Source organism: Manis pentadactyla, chromosome 7 (assembly GCF_030020395.1).
Source record: "Manis pentadactyla isolate mManPen7 chromosome 7, mManPen7.hap1, whole genome shotgun sequence".
Taxonomy (NCBI): Eukaryota; Metazoa; Chordata; class Mammalia; order Pholidota; family Manidae; genus Manis; species Manis pentadactyla.
In genome coordinates this window covers 143,778,783-143,797,596 of record NC_080025.1, presented here as the reverse complement: position 1 = coordinate 143,797,596, position 18,814 = coordinate 143,778,783, and the positions used below count along the sequence as shown (strand labels likewise).

The window sequence follows — 18,814 nt, the reverse complement described above, 5'->3', positions numbered from 1 at the left end:
TTTGCTCATTCCCGGGAATTAGGCGAGTCTGAGCAGATTCTGGGGAGCCACCTCGGGAGGGAACGGAGAGGGGGCTGGTCCTGGCCAGGCCGACAAGAGAGCGGCAGAGACCGGTTGAACTGAGGGTCCCTCTCCGGGAATTGGGGAGGAAAGCAACGGGGCTCTCAGGGGCTCGGGGTGTCTGGGCCGGGAGGATCGAATGCCCAGGGTACTGCGCCCCGCAGATGACGCTCCTGCAGGGAAAAGCTCTGGGTGCGTATGCGGCTTGTCACCTCCTGGGTGCGCAGCGTGAGCCCGAAAATGTCCTCGTGATAGCGTTGCTGATCCTGCGGGGAAAGAGTTAAAAGGGTGAGGACCCCAGTCGCAGGTCTGAGCGGGAGCGGCCCCGCCCCTCCGCACCCGGAATGGCCCCGCCCCTCCGCACCCGCAGCACGCCGATGACGTCACCGGCCTCGTCTAGCTCCATGTCGCCCTCCGTCGCCAGGATACGCTGTACCGTCTGCAGGACGCTTGTTGCCATGGTGACATCGCCGCAGACAAACAAGTGGCCGCGCTCGAGGCACAGCACGCGGTGCACCTCAGTTGCCAGCTCTGTCCGCAGGAGGTCCTGCACGTAGGTCTGCGGAGAGGCGAGGTTAGGGGCGGGCCCGGGGTGGGTGGTGGGCCCTGGGTGCGGAAAGGCTCCTGGCGGGCCCGGTGGGGCCTTAAGCGGCTGGGGCGGGATCTAGAGAGGCTGAGCCGAACGAGAGGCTGGTCTTGGGTAAGGTGGGTGAAACCAAACCGGGTCTTGGGCGCGCGGGTGGGGGCGGCTGCTCTAGTGCCACTTGGTGGGATCTGAGGGGCCGGGCGGAGGGCGCGCGCTGGAGGGGGCGTGGCTGGGCCTGAGCCTGGTGCTCCGCGGGAGCTCACGTGGTTCCGTCCCCCTGTTCCTAGCTTCAGGTTATCCTCGCGCCCTTCAGGGTCCCCCACCTTAGGACTGTTGGGTTCCCGGGAGAAGGCTGTGAGGACGCGACCAAACACCCCGCGCTGCTGGGCATCCTGCACTTCGTCGCGGTAAAGGTGGTCGAGTTGGGAGCATCGGCATCCGAACACCAAGGTCATGGGGGCGGGCTGCAGTCCTGCAAGCAGCACTGAGGCTTGGGAGAGCCCCTTCTCTGGGAGCGCAGCCTTAGCGACACGTCCCACTGGCTACTCATGCCTAGGCTGACAGCTCAGGGCAGAAAGAACCACGGTTAGCTTTGGCCTCTAGGAGAGTGCAGGAGGCTTTCATAGAGACCCCGTCTGAGACACTGATTTACAGATGAGAAGCTCAGAGGAGGTGTGACTTCCCTCTGGTGGATTAAACAGTGGTGGCACTGTTAGAGAAGGTAGGGCTTCTGGCTCAGAATTCTATGCCCTTTGCCCCGTCTAACACTCCAGTTCTGGGACTCCTTCTAGGACTCCCTTCTCTGCTCCAACCCTGTATTCTTCCGTGCCTTCAACTCCCACACTTTCTGCCTTTCTCTCAGTCACAATTCCCATCTTTTGATTTACCAGCTGCCCTGGGTACCCCGTGCCCAACTTGAACACCCTGTAGCTTCCTTGGGTCTTGGACATACCTAGGTGAACTCCAGTACAGTCCAGAGTCCACCTGGGACATTTCTGTCTTCTGAGTCCCAGCCCCATCCTCCCCAGACTTCTAGTTCCCCCTGTCCTTTTGTCCTTAATCCAGTCCAACACCTACTTTGTGCCCAGCACCAGGAAGCCAGAACAACAGCACCCTGCCCTAGTCTCTAAGCTCTCCCTGTCCTCTTGGTCTCTGAAGTTTCTTTTCATCTTTGTGGCCTGTTCCTTGCCCTTCTTCCTACCTGGTTCCTGTCTTGCAGCTCCTTCTTCCTTTGTCCCTAGATTGTGTGACTCCCTCCTGACTCCCAGCCATTCCCTTGGCTCCCAGCCTCACCTTTGCTGTCAATGTCATGCAGCCGCTCCTGCCAAAATCCCCGAAAGGGGGCGATGCCAGTACCAGGGCCCACGAGGATGCAGGGCAAGCTGGGATCAGGCGGCAGCCGGAAGGAGGGAGCCCTAGCCAAGAACCACTTGTCAGGCCCCCTTTGCTTCCCCAGCTCCCCCATTCTTACCAGCCTGGGGCAGTGGAGAGAGGAGAACTCAACTTCCACTGATAAATGTTAATACTTGTCAAATGTTTATGACAGCATTTAGCTCAAAATTGTTATGATGTGTTTATTGAAAGAACTTTGCTTACAGAGACTCCCTGGACCTGTGCATTCTGGAGTTTGGGTCAAAAGAAATATAGTACAGTTTGATTTGAAGAATGTTTTGATGTTTCATTTTAGGAGAGTTAGAAAATGTGGGACAGCAAGGACAGCCTTTTGGTACATGATGGGGTCATTGAGTACTTATTTTAAATCGTGCCCTTAATATTGATATTTGGTTTGTATTCAGTATATTGGTACAGTTCATTTGTAAGTTAGCCTCCTGGATGGGTTTGAGTCACTAGGCCAAGCTGGTGCCGTCCTGGGAGCTCTTTTTAGTCCCATCTGAGACTTTCAACTCCTGGCTGCTGGGTGGAGCACACTTTTGAACACAGTATGAAGGAAGGGTATCTTGAGATCCTTTACTTTCTTTGAGTCCTGATAACTACTGTATCCTAACTGTACCCTAACTAGTGCTCCCTGGACTAAGTGGGGACTTGCCCTTGAACAGGGCAGAGTTCCCAGGTGCCATGTGTCCCAACATCAGAATGACCCCAAGGATGTAGCAAGGGGCACAGTAGACTTTCTATAAGCAACAGGGCCTGCTGGTCAAATTCCAGCCCTGTCTCTGGGAGTTGCAGTTTCAGGGCAGGACTCTTAAGTCCAAATCAGTGAAAGCCCCAGGCTTCGACAAAGTTCTGAAGTGGTTCAACTGGACACCTCATCTTTGATATGTTAAGTGGTTCCTCCCCGCTCCCAATCACACCTGTTACCAAAGCTTTCACCCTCACGCTGTGTGACCAACCACCAAATCCTTCATCTGTCCCTGGCCACCCATGTGGCACTTTGTCCACCCTGGCTCAGATGACACTCTCTTCTTGAGGCCTCTTCCACCTCCATCCCTCACCATGGTCACTTACCCTCGGATGAAGCAGGGTACAGGGTCTCCTGGCTTGAGTTGGCTTAGCCATGTTGAGCACACTCCATAGTGCAGGGGGCCCAGCCCATCTAGGGGGTCAGGGAGGAGAGGGGCCAAGTGAGAGGCCCATCCCAGGGTCCCCGTGTGGCCCTGGCCCTGGCCCCCCACCTCCTCACCCTGGGTCCTGTATGCCAGCACGGCTACTGTGAGGTGGATCTCTCCTGGGTGGGCGCTGGGTGCTGAGCTGACAGAGTAGTACCGGGGCTGGAGCAGGGGCAGCTGGGTGAGGAGCAGGGGAGCAGGGAGCGCCACCGACGGAAACTGCTCCAGCACTTCCAGCAGCGTGGGGCAGCGGAACCACTTCCACTCCTCATAGCGCCGGGGGTCCTAGCAAGGGGCAGGGGCAGGTTGCAGGAGGCGTGGGACCTCCAACCCTGCCTGTCGGCCTCCCTTCGTGATCCCTCCTGAGCCGAGCCTCCCTGGGGTTTCTCCCTCCTCAGTTCAGGCCAACTGCAGAATTCGCAGATGGGTAACTGACTCGGGATCTGCATCTTAAAGCCCCAGCTCCTGTTAGCCTGGAGGATTCCCCTTCCCGCGAGCTCATCCTGCCTCAGTAGCCCCCGCTTCCCACTGGAGCGGCCTCCCCACCTGGCTGAGGGTCTCCAGCTCCTGCTGTTCACTGGACTCTTCGGCCAGGGTGCTGAGCAGTCGAAGGAGTTGAGGGCTGGGCGGGGAAGTGATGTCCAGGAAGAAGGTGAGAGCCTGGCGCAGCGTGCATGGGGGCAGCCGGGGGTCCCGCACCCAGTTGGGGGGAGGGCCACCTGAGGGTGGTGCACAGGGAAGCTCTGAGGAAGGAGCCAGCCTTGTCTGGGGTGGTGATTGCTTCTTGCGGGGTACACATGGATTGACCATGCCTCGAGGTGTTTTATTGGAGATCTCTCCATTGAGCAGTGGTGGTGAGCCTGTCTGGGCAGCCCCTGTGTGTGTTTGGGGGTCCCTGGCTGGTTTGGGTTGGTCTGGGCACCTCTGCTTTTCCCCTGCCCAACTTATTTTTAACCCAGGCACTAGTGCAGCCAAAGGTAGACCCAATGACAGTTACAGAGCAGGCTGGGCTGCTAGGGGGGCCTCTGGGGGAGGCAGAGGGAGGGAGCAGCCTTTTGTGGGTGTGGGGGCGGTTCTGAGAAAGAAGCCAGTTCTGTGGACCATCAGCAATAAGGCCAGCCTGGCAGGAGGTAGCGCAGCAGGTTGTGAGCATAGGTGGTGCTGGCGGTGAGTGGAGGTGACAGCCCTCTGCCAGGCCCTGAACCTCAGGGGACCCTGGGGCAAAGGGATGGTGTAGGTGCTCACTGTCATGCCCCAGACCATGCCTGCTCACCAGGGCTGCCCTTCTCCAGCTGTTCCACTGCCACGGGCTCTCCTGGTGGAGGTGGATCCTCCACGCGGCTCAGCAGTGCCTCCACGAGGCCTGGCCGGTTGGGCGGGCAGACGCCTATGTGGTCCCCTGGCTGGTACTGGAGCCCCTCTTGGCCTCCAGTGTTCAGGCGCACCAGAATCGTGGCTCGACTGGGGGTGGGGAGAGGGGACAGCTATAGGGTGTGGGGAGGCGAGGGGAAGGAGAATGTGGGAGGAAGACCATTCAGGGGCCTGGGAAGGAGGGGGAGGGGCAGATGGGGGTGGAGAGGCAGCCCTCCTCACGTGGACTTGCTGCTTTGCAGGTTTTCCACGGAGAGGACTGTAGCCTGGAACATCTTCCTCCTATGCACATGGGTCAGGCCTGTAGGGGGAGGCAAATGAGACTGAGACAGAGCCAGGGACCTGGGCTTGGCCCTTGAGAGTTAGTACTGGGAGCCCAGGGAGCCCAGGGAGCCCAGGGAGCCAGCAGATCAGGGGGAGGTGAGGGCCGCACCTGGCAGCAGCTGGAGGCCTTCAGCCTGGGCACTCAGCCGGTACCTCTGGCGCTTCCAGCTCCGTCTGGGGCTGAAGATGTCCTGGGCGGCAGCCTTGGCATCTTCGCCCACACAGAAAGTTTCACAGGAGGCCTGAGGGGCAGGGTGGTGAGGGCTGAGGACCCAAGGCTGCCAGGGAGGGCCTGAGCAGTGAGGAGCTCAGGGCAGCTGATACGGGTCATCGAGCCGGGCCTGTTGGGTCCCCAGCTGCTGCCACCTTCCGTTCCTGGGGCCGGGGGAGTGGAGGGGCCTGGGCCCTGGAGCAGGAGGTGCCCATCGGAGGCTCCCACCTGTGGCACTGGCACCCTAGTAGCAGGAGGGAGAATGGGACTGAAGCGGAGGCTGAGGCTGCTGGGCCCTTGTTTTTCAGCACTTTTCCTGGTGGGGCCACTGCGCTAGCTATCCCTCTGCACGTGTTTGTGTTTGTCACCCACTAGCTTCTTGATCGGGTGAGTGTTTACCTTGTGTCCCAGGGGGCACAGAGTAGCCCTCAGTGAACGCATCTACGTGTTCATACCTGTATTCAAGCTCTGACTCCCCTATACTTATATTTCACATACCTCAGTTTCTCCACCTTTACAGCTCATAGGTTCAGATAAGATTAAATGAGGTACTTTATGTAAAACCCTGGAGTAAGACACCAAGTGCGGTGGATATGGGAGGATTCTCTGGCTGGTCTGTCCTCCCTTGTACTGCTCACAAGAGTTGGAGGGGCCCCCTGGGGCAGGACCCTGGGAAGGTGCCTATCCTATGTTTTAGCTCAAGCACCAGTCTCGCAAGTTGCTCGTCCAGTCCCCGGCTTGAAATCTAGTGCTTATCCATGACTGGTTGCTCCCTCTCCACCCACCCCCTATCACCAGCCCTGTTAATCTTTCTTTTGTGTGTGTGAAGTCTTGTATCTCTTCCTTCCTTTCTCGGCCCCCTCCCTTCCTTCCTACCCCCACTGCTGCCACCCGCGTTAGCTCAGAGTCTTCCTGCCTCTGGTTGGATGCTGCTCTAGTTGACCCTATGCCTCCAAAGTAGTATCCCTGAAATTTCATGGGCTTCTTCCTCTTGACCCAGACCCAACTTCCGGTCCATACCCAACTCCGTTGCTTCCATTTGTCTTCTTTAATCTTGTTTTCCATTCCCCCTTCTCCTCCCAATCTGGGCCTGTCTGTTTCTCAAGCCTGACCTCCTCTTCCCCATCAAACCCTCCCCAGCCCACCCCCTAGGATGTCCTCGTCTCCGTCAGTCCAGACCTGCCAAGCTCAATCCTGGGAACCCTGGCGGGGCTGTACTGCCCCAGAACGTTGTCAGGACCTGGAAAAGGAGTCCTGTTCAGCTCCAGGCATACCCCCAGACCAGGCAGAGCTGCCTGTAGAGGAAGCCCAGGCTTAGAAAGTCACAGCCCTGGACCCAGCCCTTCCTTGCACTCTCCCGGCCCAGGACCCCCTCTTGTCCAGGCGCCACCCCAAGCCTGCTGGCCTTGGACTACTTGTAGTTTCTGTGTTGGCCTCAGCTTCTGCCCTTGCCTCTGTATAACGCTCTCTTGATCCTTTTCCTCTCCGTCTAGCCTGCCCCCCTAGACAGGGGGCCCCGCCCTGTACCCCCCTTTCTTTGTGCACCCACTCAAGGGGTCTGGCCTATGCCCGACCGGAAGCTGTCACCTGCCAGGGCCCTTCTGCTCTCTTCTGCCTGGGCCAGGCCCCTCTGGTGCTGTTAGGACCATGTCATTTGCTACTCATGAGCCAGAAGGGCTGGCTGTGAAGTGGCAAAGTGAGGGTGGATTTTGGAAGGAACAGGAATGGACCAGAGACCCACACAGGGCAGCAGTGAGATCTCCATCCTCAACACTGCAGTGTTCCACCCCGATCCTGGGGGTGGGGGGAGTCCAGGTTGGAGAGAGTCAGAACTGGGACGGGGGGTGGTGGTCTGGGCCAGGTATGGGGACAGGCCTAGGGACTCACCTGGAAGGCGGCCTGGGCCCAGCCGCGGAAGGCCTCCTCCTGGCCACACAGCTCGTCACCCTGGCCCAGCTGCAGTAGTCGCTCCCCGCCCAGCTCTTCCAGCCGTGTGTCCACCGCCCGAGCAAAGGCGCAGAAGTGGGGATACGCCCGGGAGCCCAGGCCGAACACACAGAACCTGAGGTGCAAGGGACTGTCACTGGAGCCCCTCTGCCCCCAGCCCCAGCCCACGTGTGTCTAGGCAGCTTGCCCTCCTGGCATGCCTCCCTTTGCCAAAGCTTCCCAGACCTGAGGGTACCCAGTGCCCCTGCGCTGTCTGTGTTACTGGACTCCTTTCTCTTCCGCCGCCAGGAGGACACCAGTGGGTCTGAGCAGGAGACGCTGTTGAAGCGGATTTTGTAACTCCTGGCGAGAGAGGACAAAGATGGGTGTCATGGGCAACTGGAGACATGGGGTGGGCCCAGAAACAGCCAGGGGACAGATAAAGGAAAGGCCCTGTCCTTGGGCTTGGCTTTGCATCCCAGGGTCTCTGCGTTCCCAGGTCCTGCTCTTCGTTCCCTCCCCTCTCTGGAGACCTCAGGACTGACTGGCGCCTGAAGGTCCTGCAGACTGAGAGTGGGCAGGTCACAGGAAGGCAGGCGGCCAGGGGCTGTGACGGGCCCAGGCCACCTCACATCTGGCCTCCATTTCTCCCCGAAACTCCCACCTCCACTCACTTGTGCTGTTCTGGCCGAGGGGAGCTGTTGTAGGGGCCTGACATCTCCATCAGGGCCGCTGCAAAACTCTAGTGAGGGGAAGCGTTGGCATCACGGTTAGATTTGTTTTATTTTGCACTACACAGAAGTTTAAAATTGTACTGGGCTGGCCCTTATTATTATTATTATAATTATTATTTGTAACTTTGAATTTTAATTTGTTTTAAAATTTTCAAAAGAGGTACAGACCTTTGGAAACATTACAGAAGCATGTAGAGTAAAAGAAGAGAAAAGCTACCCTTGTCTTCTCTCCAGCCTTGGCCCCCAAGGCATGTGCGCTATTGACAGGTGTTAACCTTCTAGCCCTTTTCCATTGTACGTATATACATATCTGTATTTATACTTTTTTTAAAAAAGTAAAAATGGGACCATATTGTACTTACCTACTTATCATCAATAATCTTTCATGGACATCCTTCCAGACTGGCGTTATTTTTTCGAATGGCTACGTGGTATCTTTTCATTTGTATGTACCACACTATGGGCCTTCTCTCTGACCGAGGACATGGGGGTGGTCTATAAACAATGCTCAAACATTCAGCTATACCTGCTTCCTCTTTTGCATATTCCAGTAGGTGGTCCTCAGAAGTGGAACTGCTGAGTTAGAGGATTTAAAAACCTGATGGGGTGGCCAAATCCTCCTCCAGCAACAGGGTGGGAGAGTGCTCTTTCCTCATTCCTTTTGACACTGATGCGAACAGTCCTTAATGTTTCGGCCACTTTGATAGGTGGGAACAGCTCTCAGTCTCTCTGCATTACCCTGATCACTAGTGGCACTGACATCTAGAAGGTTGAGCTGCATCACATGCTACCACAGAAACAGCTTAAAACTACATGGAACAACCTTCACACAAGAAAAAGCAAAATGTGGCAAAATGGAGTGTTAACTGTAGATGCATTTGGGTGGTGGGTCTACAGATTCACCATAATTAGTATGAACTACCTTAATTTCACTTTTTGAATCTTTTGTTGAAGGGTAACATACATATAGCAAAACACACATATAAATGTACAGCTGTATAGATTTTCACCAACTGAACCTACCTGTGTAATCAGCATCCCATTCAGAAACATCACCAGCATTCTAGAAGTCACCTTGGTGCCCCTTCCCAGTCACCACCATCCCTGATCCACCCCTGATGACCTGCTTAGAACACCACACATTTGTTTTGTCTGTTTCTGAGCTTGATACAAAGTGAATCCTGTGGTCTGTATTCTTTTGAGTCTGGCCTCTTTCCCTCTACATTATGTCTTCAAATTCATCTGTATAGCTGTGTGCTTGTAATTCATTCACCCTCTCTGCTGAGTAGCATTTGAATAGACCACAATGTATTTATCCAGTCTACTGTTGATAGTCATTTCAATTGTTTCCAGTGTAGGGGTATTATGAATGATGCTGCTATAAATATTCTTGTTGGTGTCTTTAATAAATATACCCAGTTTCTGTGGAGTTTATTTCTAGATTTTCTCCATTTTTTTGAAAATTGAGGTAAAATTTACATATACTGAAATGCACAGAACTTAAGGGTGCGCTTCAGCCCATTTGGCTGTTGGGCAGTTTAAAAACAAAAAAGTTGAATATACATCTACCCGATGACCCAGCCATTCCACTCTTAGGTATTTATTCAAGAGAAATGAAAACATAAGCCCACAAAAGCCTTGTACAAGAATGTTCATAACAGCTTTATTCATAATAGCCAAACACTGGAAATGGCCCAAGTGTCCATCAACAGGAGAATAGAGAAACAAACTGGGTGTGTCTCACAGGGAGCACACAGCTGGGCTGTGGAGGGGGTGAGCTACTGAATCACTCACAGTGAGGTAAGCCCCCAAAGCAGGCTAAGTACTGTGTGCTCCCCTTTCTAAGATGTGCTAGGCTAGCCTAGCTGGCAGTGGTCAGACAGTGGGGGTGCTTGATGGGGAGTTTGACTCGGAAGGAGATTGGCTGGGGGAGTTGACAAGGGGATTTTCTAGGTGATGGAAATGTAAAACTAGGGAAGGTTGTGGTCATGTAGGTGTAAATGCTACTTTCATATTAAAGAATAGTCGGTAATCCTATTTTTCTACAGAAGGCAGAGCAGAATGAGGTTGAAATGGGCAGCAGGGGAGAAGGGTGCTGGAGGAGGCACTTAGTGCTCAGAAGGCATTTGTCACCTGGAAGCCAAAACAGGTAAGGGCGCCAGAAGCGAATGTAGCCAAGCCCAGAGACAGGGCAGCTTGAAAGATAATGGTTAATAACACAGTATTCAGTGGTGATAACTCTGGCTTGTTTCTTTGAAGATTTGCCCAGAAAGTGAAGTTGCCTAATTGCTGTTGACATCTGAGCAGTGCTCCCTACTTTTGTTGAGAAAAGCAGAAAAGCAAAAGCTAAAGTCACACATGAAGTGGAGCATCACTGTTCCCCCTTTTGTCAATGCCCGAGAACGGGCTAACCTCATGAGCCAGCACAGACGTGCTTTCTATGTATTAAACACTTGCACTGATAGTGCAGATGACTTGGAGACATAGTTAAGCAGGTGTGTGTGTGTTGGGAAGCCCAGGGTGGTCCAGGAGTGTGGCTTGCACAGGCTCCTGGGTCCCAGGGAATGTCCACGCTCCCACTCTGGGGAACTCTCGGGCCATCTCCACTTTCCATCGGGGGGTAGGGTTCCTGCCCAGCCTCTCCAGTTGGAGTCTCCCCTCATTCCCAGGTTCAGGCCTCACCTCTCCATTCTCTGGGGGATCCCCATTCCCAAATGTGCTGGTCACCACCAACACCAGCGTCTCATGCTCGAGGGACACCACGTCATACTCATCCATGCACAGGACCTATGGACGAGAAGACAGATGTCCCAGGGACTTGGGCCCTGCTGCCCCTGGTCCTTCTACTTTGGCCCTCCCTGGCAAGGCAAGATTCGGACTCTGACTTGATCCTTGAATCCCTGTGGATCCTGGCATTCCTCATGGGCCCTGGCTTGTGGCTCTCTCCTCTCCAGGGTGTAGATGAAGGTGTGCCTCCCCCATGCCCCCAGATTCCTACTTTTCTGGGATCAGTCCTACCCGGGGGTCGAAAGCCTTCCGGAAGAGCCTCCCCAGCTGCTGTGCGTAGCTCTGGGCCCTGCCGGTCTCGGAGCCATACAGGATCGTTGCCTTCACTCGCTTTGCCATCACGGTGCCCATGAGTGAGGCAGAGATCTTCACTGCACTGTGGGCAAGGGTGGGGTAAGGTGGACCCAGGTGCACGCTGCCAGGGCCTCTCCCCAGGCTCATGGTCTGGGCTCCTTTACAGCAAGGTCTTGGGGCACTGGGTGGTGGGAGGAGAGGGTGGTATGCCTTCCCACCACCCAGACCGCCACTGGAGCTAGTCTCCCTGGGTGAGGGGGATGGGCAGAACTCCAGGGCACCTACTTGGCCACCTCCTTAAAGGTCTTCTTCCTGGTGATGCCGGCACCCTTGGCTGCATTCCCCTTCCAGGGGTCTGGCTGCAGGGGATTGGTGGGGGATTGGAGGGAAGTAAAGGAAAGGAAAGGTTGGAAACCCCCCTGGGGCTGCTTAGTTAGAGCTGGCCTCAGTAGGCAAGGACTGGTGGAGTAGGCACCTGGTAGCGAAATGTAGGGGACAGGATATAGTTGACCATCTCTTGATGGAAGACGGGGGTGAGGCTGCCCGAGATGGGGGGCACGATCCAGGCCCAGTCAGCAGGGCAGCCCCCCCTCGCCTTCTGCTCATTCTCCAGGTGCTTCATAAAGGAGGCTGTGGCAGCATGGTGATCCACAATGGTCACTTTGGCCAGCTGGGATGAGGGAGGGAGGGGATGTATGGGCTTAGACTTAGCCTGTAGACCCGTACTTCTGTCAGCTGCAACCCCACTGAGCCCTGGGTCATTCCAGATGTAACATACACTGTGTTCCCCTAAACCAGTGTCTCCCCTCACAGCATGCATAGTCATGCTTTAAGTTCAGCATGCAATAGCCCCCCACCAAGCCAAAGTATCCTAAACTTTTAAGACCCATAGAAGTACTCAGCAGGCATTAATTTGCTCAAACTAAAATGCTCAGCACACCCTCCATCTGAAATTAGTTTCCAGAATCCACCGATTCCCATAAATTACAATACCCAGTATGCCCTGGGGACCAGAATTCCTGCAGGTGCAATGATCAGCAGGGCTCCTGACACACACCAGACCCCCTACTGCACACCTGCAGTAGTGTGGCTGTGTTCCCCGAGCTGCAGGCCCAGTGTGCCCTATGGCACTAGGACTATGTAACTCTTTCCAGTTGTCTCCAGCGACTGCCCCAGCTTCTAAGTGCGTCCCTGTCTTTCCAGCTTCTAAGTTGCCCTCCTGGCCTGTCTGGGCCACGCACCTGGTAACTGTGCAGGACAGCCAAGTTGATTTCCACTGCTGCCTTGTCTTTCCACAGGGAAGAGGTCGTCCGGGTATCCAGGTCCATGCAGACGGCCACATCCTGGGAGCAGAGGTGCATGGCATTGGTAGAGATGGGGTGGTCGAGAGTGCACAGAGAGCAAATCTGTCTCAAAATTGTGAGTGGAAGGAGTGAAGGTGGGTGGGTGGCCATCAGGAAGCCTGACTGCTTAGTTGGGGCTGGTTCAATTCTCACATGCCAAGACACCAACAGCACACAGAGGGACCCTGGGTCAGTTACCTCTTCTTAGTTCTGGACCTTAAGGTCTCATCTCTACAATGGGTCTTAGCAGTTTTTGAGTCACGATCTGCTTTGAGAATCTGATGAAAAATTTAGGGCTATGGATCCTATCCTCAGAAATTAACTACATATTTGCACACAGGCACAAACACACGCATGCACCCCCATCCCTTTGCCCCAACCTCAGTGGTTCCAGAGCCCTCGCCGAAGTTCTACTTTAGGAGGCAGCCTGGACCTGAAATCTGTTTCCTCCGTTGATGACGTTCTGTGGCTCTCTGTGTGAGTCAACAGCTCTAGCCCTGGAGTAGGTGGGGCGTGCAGCTCCCCGCAGGCCCGCCTCTACCCTCCCGTTGGTCCTCACCTCCAGGATGTTGTAGCGGTGAGGGTCACACAGGTTCCGCGTGCCGATCTCAGTGCTCATGTACCAGCCACTGAAAGGGGCTGCAGGGAACTCTAAGCCCCCAATTTCCAGAAGCATGTTGGACACCGCTGGGAGGGCATACCAGCGCAGGCCCAGGGCCGCGAACCACTCCAGCCTGGGGGTGTTGGAGCAAAGGGTCAGGCGCCCTGTGGAGCCTTGCCATCCTGACCTCTCCCACCACCTGACCCAGGCTCTCATGCTCACGTGGGGTGCTCCAAGGGCACCTCGAGGACCAGCTCAGGGGGCAGGGCAAAGAGTTCTGGGGGCTCATCTGGGGCCTGGATCAGCAGGGGCAGTACATCGAAGCGGCCGTTTCCGGGGGTCCAGCCATGCTGGACGCAGAGCTGCAGGGAGCAGGGCCGGAAGCAGGTGTGAGGGGGCTCTCTTCTTCGGCACCTCCCACCCTTCAGCTCAGTAAGGGTCCCCTCTCCCGCTTCACTCTTTGACTGGACCCCCAGGCCTCACCCACCTCGGTGATCTCCACGTTGGCTGGGTCCCCCCGCACGGAGCCGTCCTGCTGCCGGTAGCCCGCGTAGCGCACCAGTTGGCTGTTCCAGATTCGGAAGTCCCCACGGCCGGGGCTGCGCTGGGGGAACACTGTGATGGCCGAGCTGACGCGAGAGGAGAGCTGGTCAGAGTCCCGGTTTGCTGCCGCCTCGGGGAGGGGTGGGGTCTGGCCCGGTGGGCGCGGAGGGCTGCTCACCGAAGGTTTCCCCGGTTGGTGGCGTACTTGACGTGACTGCAGATGTAGGTGAACATTTCCTGCGCAGAGCTGCAGTCCCGGGCATCGAACACCTGACCCGCCAAGGCGGGGGGCAGGAGGGAGAGGGGGTCTTCACTGTCAGCCCCAGGAGAAAGTAAGGAGCAGAGAGGGCGGAGCCTCGAGGGCCGGAGGTGCCCCCCCGCAGCCCTCCTGGCCGTTCGCGCCCTCACTGACCCTCTCTGTCCTATACCCCACACCCCCGGCATAGCCTGGTCGGCACATCTCCCTACCCCTGCAGAAGCTGACTTGGTACCGGGTATGGAGAGGGGGGCGCCAAAGTACTGATTGGGGAAGGGCACCAACTGCCGGGGAGGCCCCCTAGGGGTGTGGGTAGTGAGTTCCCCATTAGCCACTGTGCTCAAGCAAGGCAGGTGACCGTGCCAGTCACCAGACTCTGATGATAGGAAGGGGGTGGCTGCCCTAGGTGACCTCCAGGGACTCTGCCCATCCTGACATTCTGATGTAGGAGGAGACATCTTGACTGGCTGAGTGTGGGGGCCCAGCAGGAGGCTGGGAGGTCCCTTTCCTGCTGGAGGGAGGAGGAGACTTGTGTTAGTGACAGGGGTTGTGGGTGGCAGTGGCTGGCCTGGGGCCAAGGGAGGGATGTGCGGTGAGTGGGGTCAAATGTGGAAGCTCTGGTGGGTTCAGTTGAGCTAGGGCTTTGAAGACTGCAAGGGCATGCAAGTGTCAGACAGAATTGTTCTGTTACTCGAGACTCCTTTGGGATTTACTGAGCACGTGGCTTTATTCCAAATTCTTGGGTAGCCAGTTATAGCTAAGGAGGCCAAGGTCGTGGATCAACTTCCCTGTGGGTCAGCCTGCCTCTCTTAGTGCCAGGTCACAGGCTGTTCCAGTAACCCAGGCTGGCTCTGAGTCCTGTGGTGGCGTGCGTGGGATTGCGTGGGGCCAGGGCGCTGGGGACTGGAAGGGAGCAGTGTGTTTGGAGTGAGGGGGCTAGGCTGGGAAAGCGAGGCCCACATGGAAGCAGCAGCTGGGGGTGGGGGGCTTTCCCAGAAGGCTGCTGCGGTTGCCCTGACAACACCCCCTCCAGGGATCACTGCTGAGCTGCCCTCTCCAACTCCATGTGTCTGGCTGTTTCTTCCCCCACCTCCAGCCAAGGCACAGCTATGGGGGGTCTAACAACAACCCAGTGTTGGCTCGGGAGCTGATGGCTTCCCAGGGCTGCCAGTCTCTAAGGGAGTGGGCAGGAATCTCCCCACTGCTTGGGACTCCCAGGGAAGCCGAAGGAACTGCCCACACCCCTCTTCTCTTCCGGGTCCCCGGTCCCCATCCTGGGCACTGCTAGCCAGCCACACCTGCAGCTTCCCCCACTGGATCCGACCCACACAGCGTGGAGCGTTGCGCCAGGCCTGCTTGGCCCCGAACACCAGCTCACTCTCCCGAAGCTGGTAGGTGCCTGTGGCCACCACCTCAGCGTCCACCTCCTGAAGCCGTTGCTCATGGGCCTGGGAACCACTCCTGTGGAGGACGGGAGCAGAAGGAAGTTGTGTGGCCCTCAGGCTTTGTGTGGCTTGTGAGGGAGGCTGGCGGGTGCTGAGCTCTGGTCCTGTGTGGGTGGCATCAGGACGGGGGATAGGAGTGGATTCCAGGGAGGTAATCATGTTTCCAGGCCTCATCAGGACAGGGACCCCAGGGCAGAGGACAGGGTGGGCTGTGGGCCTCAGGGCAGGGTCTCACCGCTTGATGGAGCTGTAGTACTGGTTGATGAAGTCCCTGGCCTGGCTCAGCAGCTGCTCAGCAGCTGGAGGGGCCTGGGAGGGCCGGCTCTGCAGTTTCCTTGGAAATACTAGGGAGCCCAGGCAGCGTCGTGGGGTGCAGGGCCCATCCTGGGTTGGGGTGGGGGCAGAGGAGGAGAGAGCAGGGAGCCAAAGGTCAGGACCAGGTCAGGGTACACTGCCCTGGGATGAGGGGCAGAGGGAGGTCTGGACTGGGGAGGTGTGGACTCAAGGCAGGGGCTGAGGCTGGAAGTAGGGGTGAGGTTGGGCTGGGTCAGTGCAGGACTTGGGGCAAGAGCCGGAGGCTGAGAGTCACCAAAGCACTGTGCATGCACGTTCCTTGCTCTTCCAGCTCTCTGGCCTCTGGAGACCAGGGGCCAGTTCCAGAGGGCAGGCCTCAGCCATTCTGGCCTCAGCTGGGATGGGAGGGCTCTGGGCCTTACCTGCTGTGCCTGGGCGCTCAGGGTGTCGTAGGTGATGCTGCCCACCTCCCAGTTCTTCACACGGGGGAACTTGGGCCCCTCTGGGGCCCGGGTGAGCGGGGGGCTGTTGGGAGCCGGGGGTCATGGAGGAGGGGTGTTTCCTTCTGGAGGTACCCAGAGAAGCAACCCCCTGCCTCCAGCGCTACCAGTCCTGATGATTTACTGCTGGCCTGACAGATGTGCTCTTACATGGTCTCAGCCCTTACAGCAACCTAGGGGTGTGTAGTGCTTGCACCCAATTTACAGCTGAGGGACGAAGGCTCAGCAAAGTTAGGGGCCCAGCCGGGCCTTGCAGGCAGAGCTCACACCTTCTTCACCCGTCCTCCGGATGCGCTAAGCTCCTGAGCGCCTGGCCCCAGGCTGGGTATTCATCCCCATGCAGGGCCCACCTTGCCTTTTGTGAACATGGAGTGTCTAACCCCCCAAAGTTGTGATGAGCCCTACCTTGAAAGGGGGACGGAGCCCATGCTGAGCAGAGGGAAGCCCCAGCAGGGATTCCTCAGGCCCAGATTTCCCTCCCCACTCACACCCCTCCTGACAGCAGCCATCGTGTGAAGGGAAGCCTCAGAGGCCTTATCACTTCCTCCCAGAGCTGCTAGGCCAGCAGCGAGGAGGAAGGGAGGGACTCGGGCCTCAGGGCGTCTGTGCGGAGCCCTTCCCTGGGAGCTGCCTGCAGCCCAGCTGCCTAGCCAGGCCTGGTGCTCAGCCTGGCCTCAGCATGTCCTTCCTCTCTCCAGAGACCTCTGCCCCTGAAAGCTGCCTCTGGGGGCTGGCGCTGCCAGGTCAGCTGTGGGCTTGAAGGTCACTAAGAGGGATCCTGGAGCAGGGGAAGGGCCTCCCTGTGCTGTCTTCTCAGTCTCCCATCCCAAGGGCCCCGAGTGTCCTGGCCCAACTCTCTCCCCCTCTGTGAGATCCATCTTCTCACTCTTCCATAACTACCCTCCCAGCCTCTTACTTTCTTTTTAAATAATCTTTACTGGTTCTTGAAGGCTTGCCCGAGCTATATAAACTTACAACAACCCCATAGATAAATATGCTATATCCCTATTTTATATATATGTAGAATCAGAATTGTTAAATAACTTGCTCAAAGTCAAACAGTTTGGCAGCAGAGCAGCATTTAAACCCTGGCCATTCAAACCTGGAAAGCTGGCACCTTTACCCCCGACTTTCACCTGTTCCTGCTGGCCCTGATCCTGGTCTCTTGTCTGAGCCTCCCTGACCATCCTGCTCTTTCCAAGCTGATAGCCAGTTTGTGTTGGCGACCTGGCCCTCCTGGTTGGGCTGCAGGCTCCTGCCCTCCCCAGCCCCAGGCTTCAGGCCTTGACACCCACTCTCCTGCCACCTGCTCCAACCCTGGTGGCCCTCACCTGTGGTCTGGTGCAGGCTGGGGTGCAGGTGCTGGTGCCCGGCTGGGCTCAGGTGCTGGGGGGGCTGGGCCCTGCTTGCCGCACAGCCCAAGGCCCAGCCCCAGCCCCAGGCCGCAGGGCGGCCCAGGCTCCTGGCCCACGCTCTTCAAGTTGCCCATGCTGGCCTTGCTTCAGTTCTGCTGCTTCAAGCAGAGCCTGGGCCTTTTCCTTAGGAAGGGGAGGCGTCAGTGGGAGGGGGCTCTCTGGTGCTGGCCCTCGCCCCGCCCCTGTCCCACACACAATGGGACAGGAACAAGGCCGGCTGGGAGGCTCTAAAGCCTCGGCTCCATGCCTGCCAGCCCAGAGGGTGGGGGGCCGGACGCCTGGGTTCCGCTCCAAGAACTAAGGCTGATAAGTGAGAACCCAGGTGTCCCATGGAGCCCTGGGGTGGGGTGCAGGAGCTGAAGTGTTGGTGGGGGGATAACGGAGTGAACAGCCAGAGGGTCAGAAGGGCCCTTCTGAGATGCCTGACCAGAGTAGAGGCCTCCCGCCTCACCTTTGCCAGCCCTGCCCTAAGGGGTGAGGCAGAAGGTGAACACTCAGTAGCAGGGCATGATTCCCAGATTCTTAGTGACCACAGGGACCTGTAGGGTTGCTTAGGTGGTATTCTTCACCAACTTACCCACATTTAAAACCCCCTGGACCCCAACCTTCAAGTCCTTTTGGGTTCTTGGGGTTACAGGCCCAGCAAGGATGCAGTGACCCTTTGTCCTGGAGTCTGCATTAGGGTATCCCTTCCCTTCCCAGTCCCAATTTCCTGGAACCCCCACTCCCTGTGACTCAAGTGGGGGGACACAAAAGAGCAGGAAGCTGCCATCCAGGGCCTCCGCCCCCACCCTGTCATCCAGTGACGCATGCTTCCCTGGGCGCAGTAAGTCAGCAGATAGACCCAGCAGTCAGAGCTGAGGCAGGGACTGCTCCCAGGGGAGATCATGGAGCCTCAGCAAGAGGGTGGGCATAGGAGAACTACGATTCCCAGAATGCAGGTGGTGCAAGCCAGCACTCCTCAGGCACCTCAGGTAGTAGTGCATGCTGGGGTTTGTAGTTTTAAGCCACTTGGGGGCTGCAGAAAGGCTATGAGCTGGGGCAACTGGATCCACAGGGTCCAAGCCTCCTCAATTTGAGACCACAGATACTGAGAGAAACTGTGAGAAAGAGACGGAAGTTGAGGGACTGGGCTAGGCAGAGACTGGGAGAAGCAGACAGGCAGACAAACAAACATGTACATTTGTGTTGGCTGGACTCCTTTGAAAAGCAGCAAAGGATAAGATTGGGGTGGGCCTGGGTACAGGGCAGGCAGGCGGATCAGCCGGAAGGAACGGGCTGTGCTGTGAGCTCTGGGGTCATACCAAGAAGGTCGGGTCTGCCAGTTTGGAGGGAGGAGGGTGAGGGGGCCTCATAAACATGGACAAGCCTGAGCTCCCAGACACCAGAGAGCTTTGCTGTCCCACTTTCAACAAAGGGGAAGGTGCGAGGCAGAAGCATGAGGTCCCTTCTCAGCCTGCCTGTCCCTGTGGCCCAGGTGCCCGAGGCTCCACCCTGCTGGCCTCCCTTTCCCAGCAAGGCAGGAGTTGGGATCCAGGCCCCTGCTTCTCAGACATT

The 18,814-nt window shown here is 57.0% G+C and overlaps 2 protein-coding genes across 5 annotated transcripts in view; one reads left to right on the top strand and one right to left on the bottom strand.

Annotated features, from left to right (window-relative positions):
• Positions 1 to 164: 164 nt before the first annotated feature.
• NOS3 (nitric oxide synthase 3) lies at positions 165 to 17,371 on the bottom strand. Its single transcript, XM_036899709.2, has 26 exons — positions 17,174 to 17,371; positions 15,765 to 15,867; positions 15,284 to 15,432; positions 14,902 to 15,064; positions 13,526 to 13,617; positions 13,292 to 13,433; positions 13,027 to 13,166; positions 12,763 to 12,937; positions 12,102 to 12,203; positions 11,336 to 11,530; positions 11,146 to 11,219; positions 10,798 to 10,942; positions 10,462 to 10,566; positions 7,720 to 7,787; positions 7,292 to 7,408; positions 7,007 to 7,181; positions 5,018 to 5,150; positions 4,807 to 4,885; positions 4,487 to 4,674; positions 3,760 to 3,932; positions 3,288 to 3,498; positions 3,113 to 3,200; positions 1,940 to 2,061; positions 970 to 1,118; positions 425 to 619; positions 165 to 326 (listed from the first exon to the last, which is right to left on the bottom strand). Exons 1-26 carry the CDS (start codon positions 17,329 to 17,331, stop codon positions 165 to 167), a joined length of 3,603 nt encoding a protein of 1,200 aa, XP_036755604.2. The 5' UTR covers positions 17,332 to 17,371.
• KCNH2 (potassium voltage-gated channel subfamily H member 2) overlaps positions 447 to 18,814 on the top strand; it is a 61,757-nt gene continuing 43,389 nt past the window's right edge. The window contains exons 1-2 of one of the 4 annotated variants that reach the window (XM_036899714.2): positions 447 to 613; positions 934 to 1,053. The gene's annotated coding sequence lies outside the window, so the exon portion shown is untranslated. Of the gene's footprint in view, positions 614 to 933; positions 1,060 to 13,313; positions 13,454 to 18,814 lie in introns of those variants that run through there. The other 3 variants (XM_036899713.2, XM_057504916.1, XM_036899715.2) reach the window with 3 other exon arrangements.

What these genes read in the sequence shown, in the direction of transcription:
- NOS3 (XM_036899709.2), bottom strand. Translation starts at nt 17,331, where the DNA reads ATGGGCAACTTGAAGAGCGTGGGCCAGGAGCCTGGGCCGCCCTGCGGC. An exon ending in GTGCCCTTGGAGCACCCCAC is followed by an intron (nt 12,938 to 13,026) that starts GTGAGCATGAGA and finishes CAACACCCCCAG; the next exon opens with GCTGGAGTGGTTCGCGGCCC. An exon ending in CTGCAAAGCAGCAAGTCCAC is followed by an intron (nt 4,675 to 4,806) that starts GTGAGGAGGGCT and finishes CCCCACCCCCAG; the next exon opens with TCGAGCCACGATTCTGGTGC.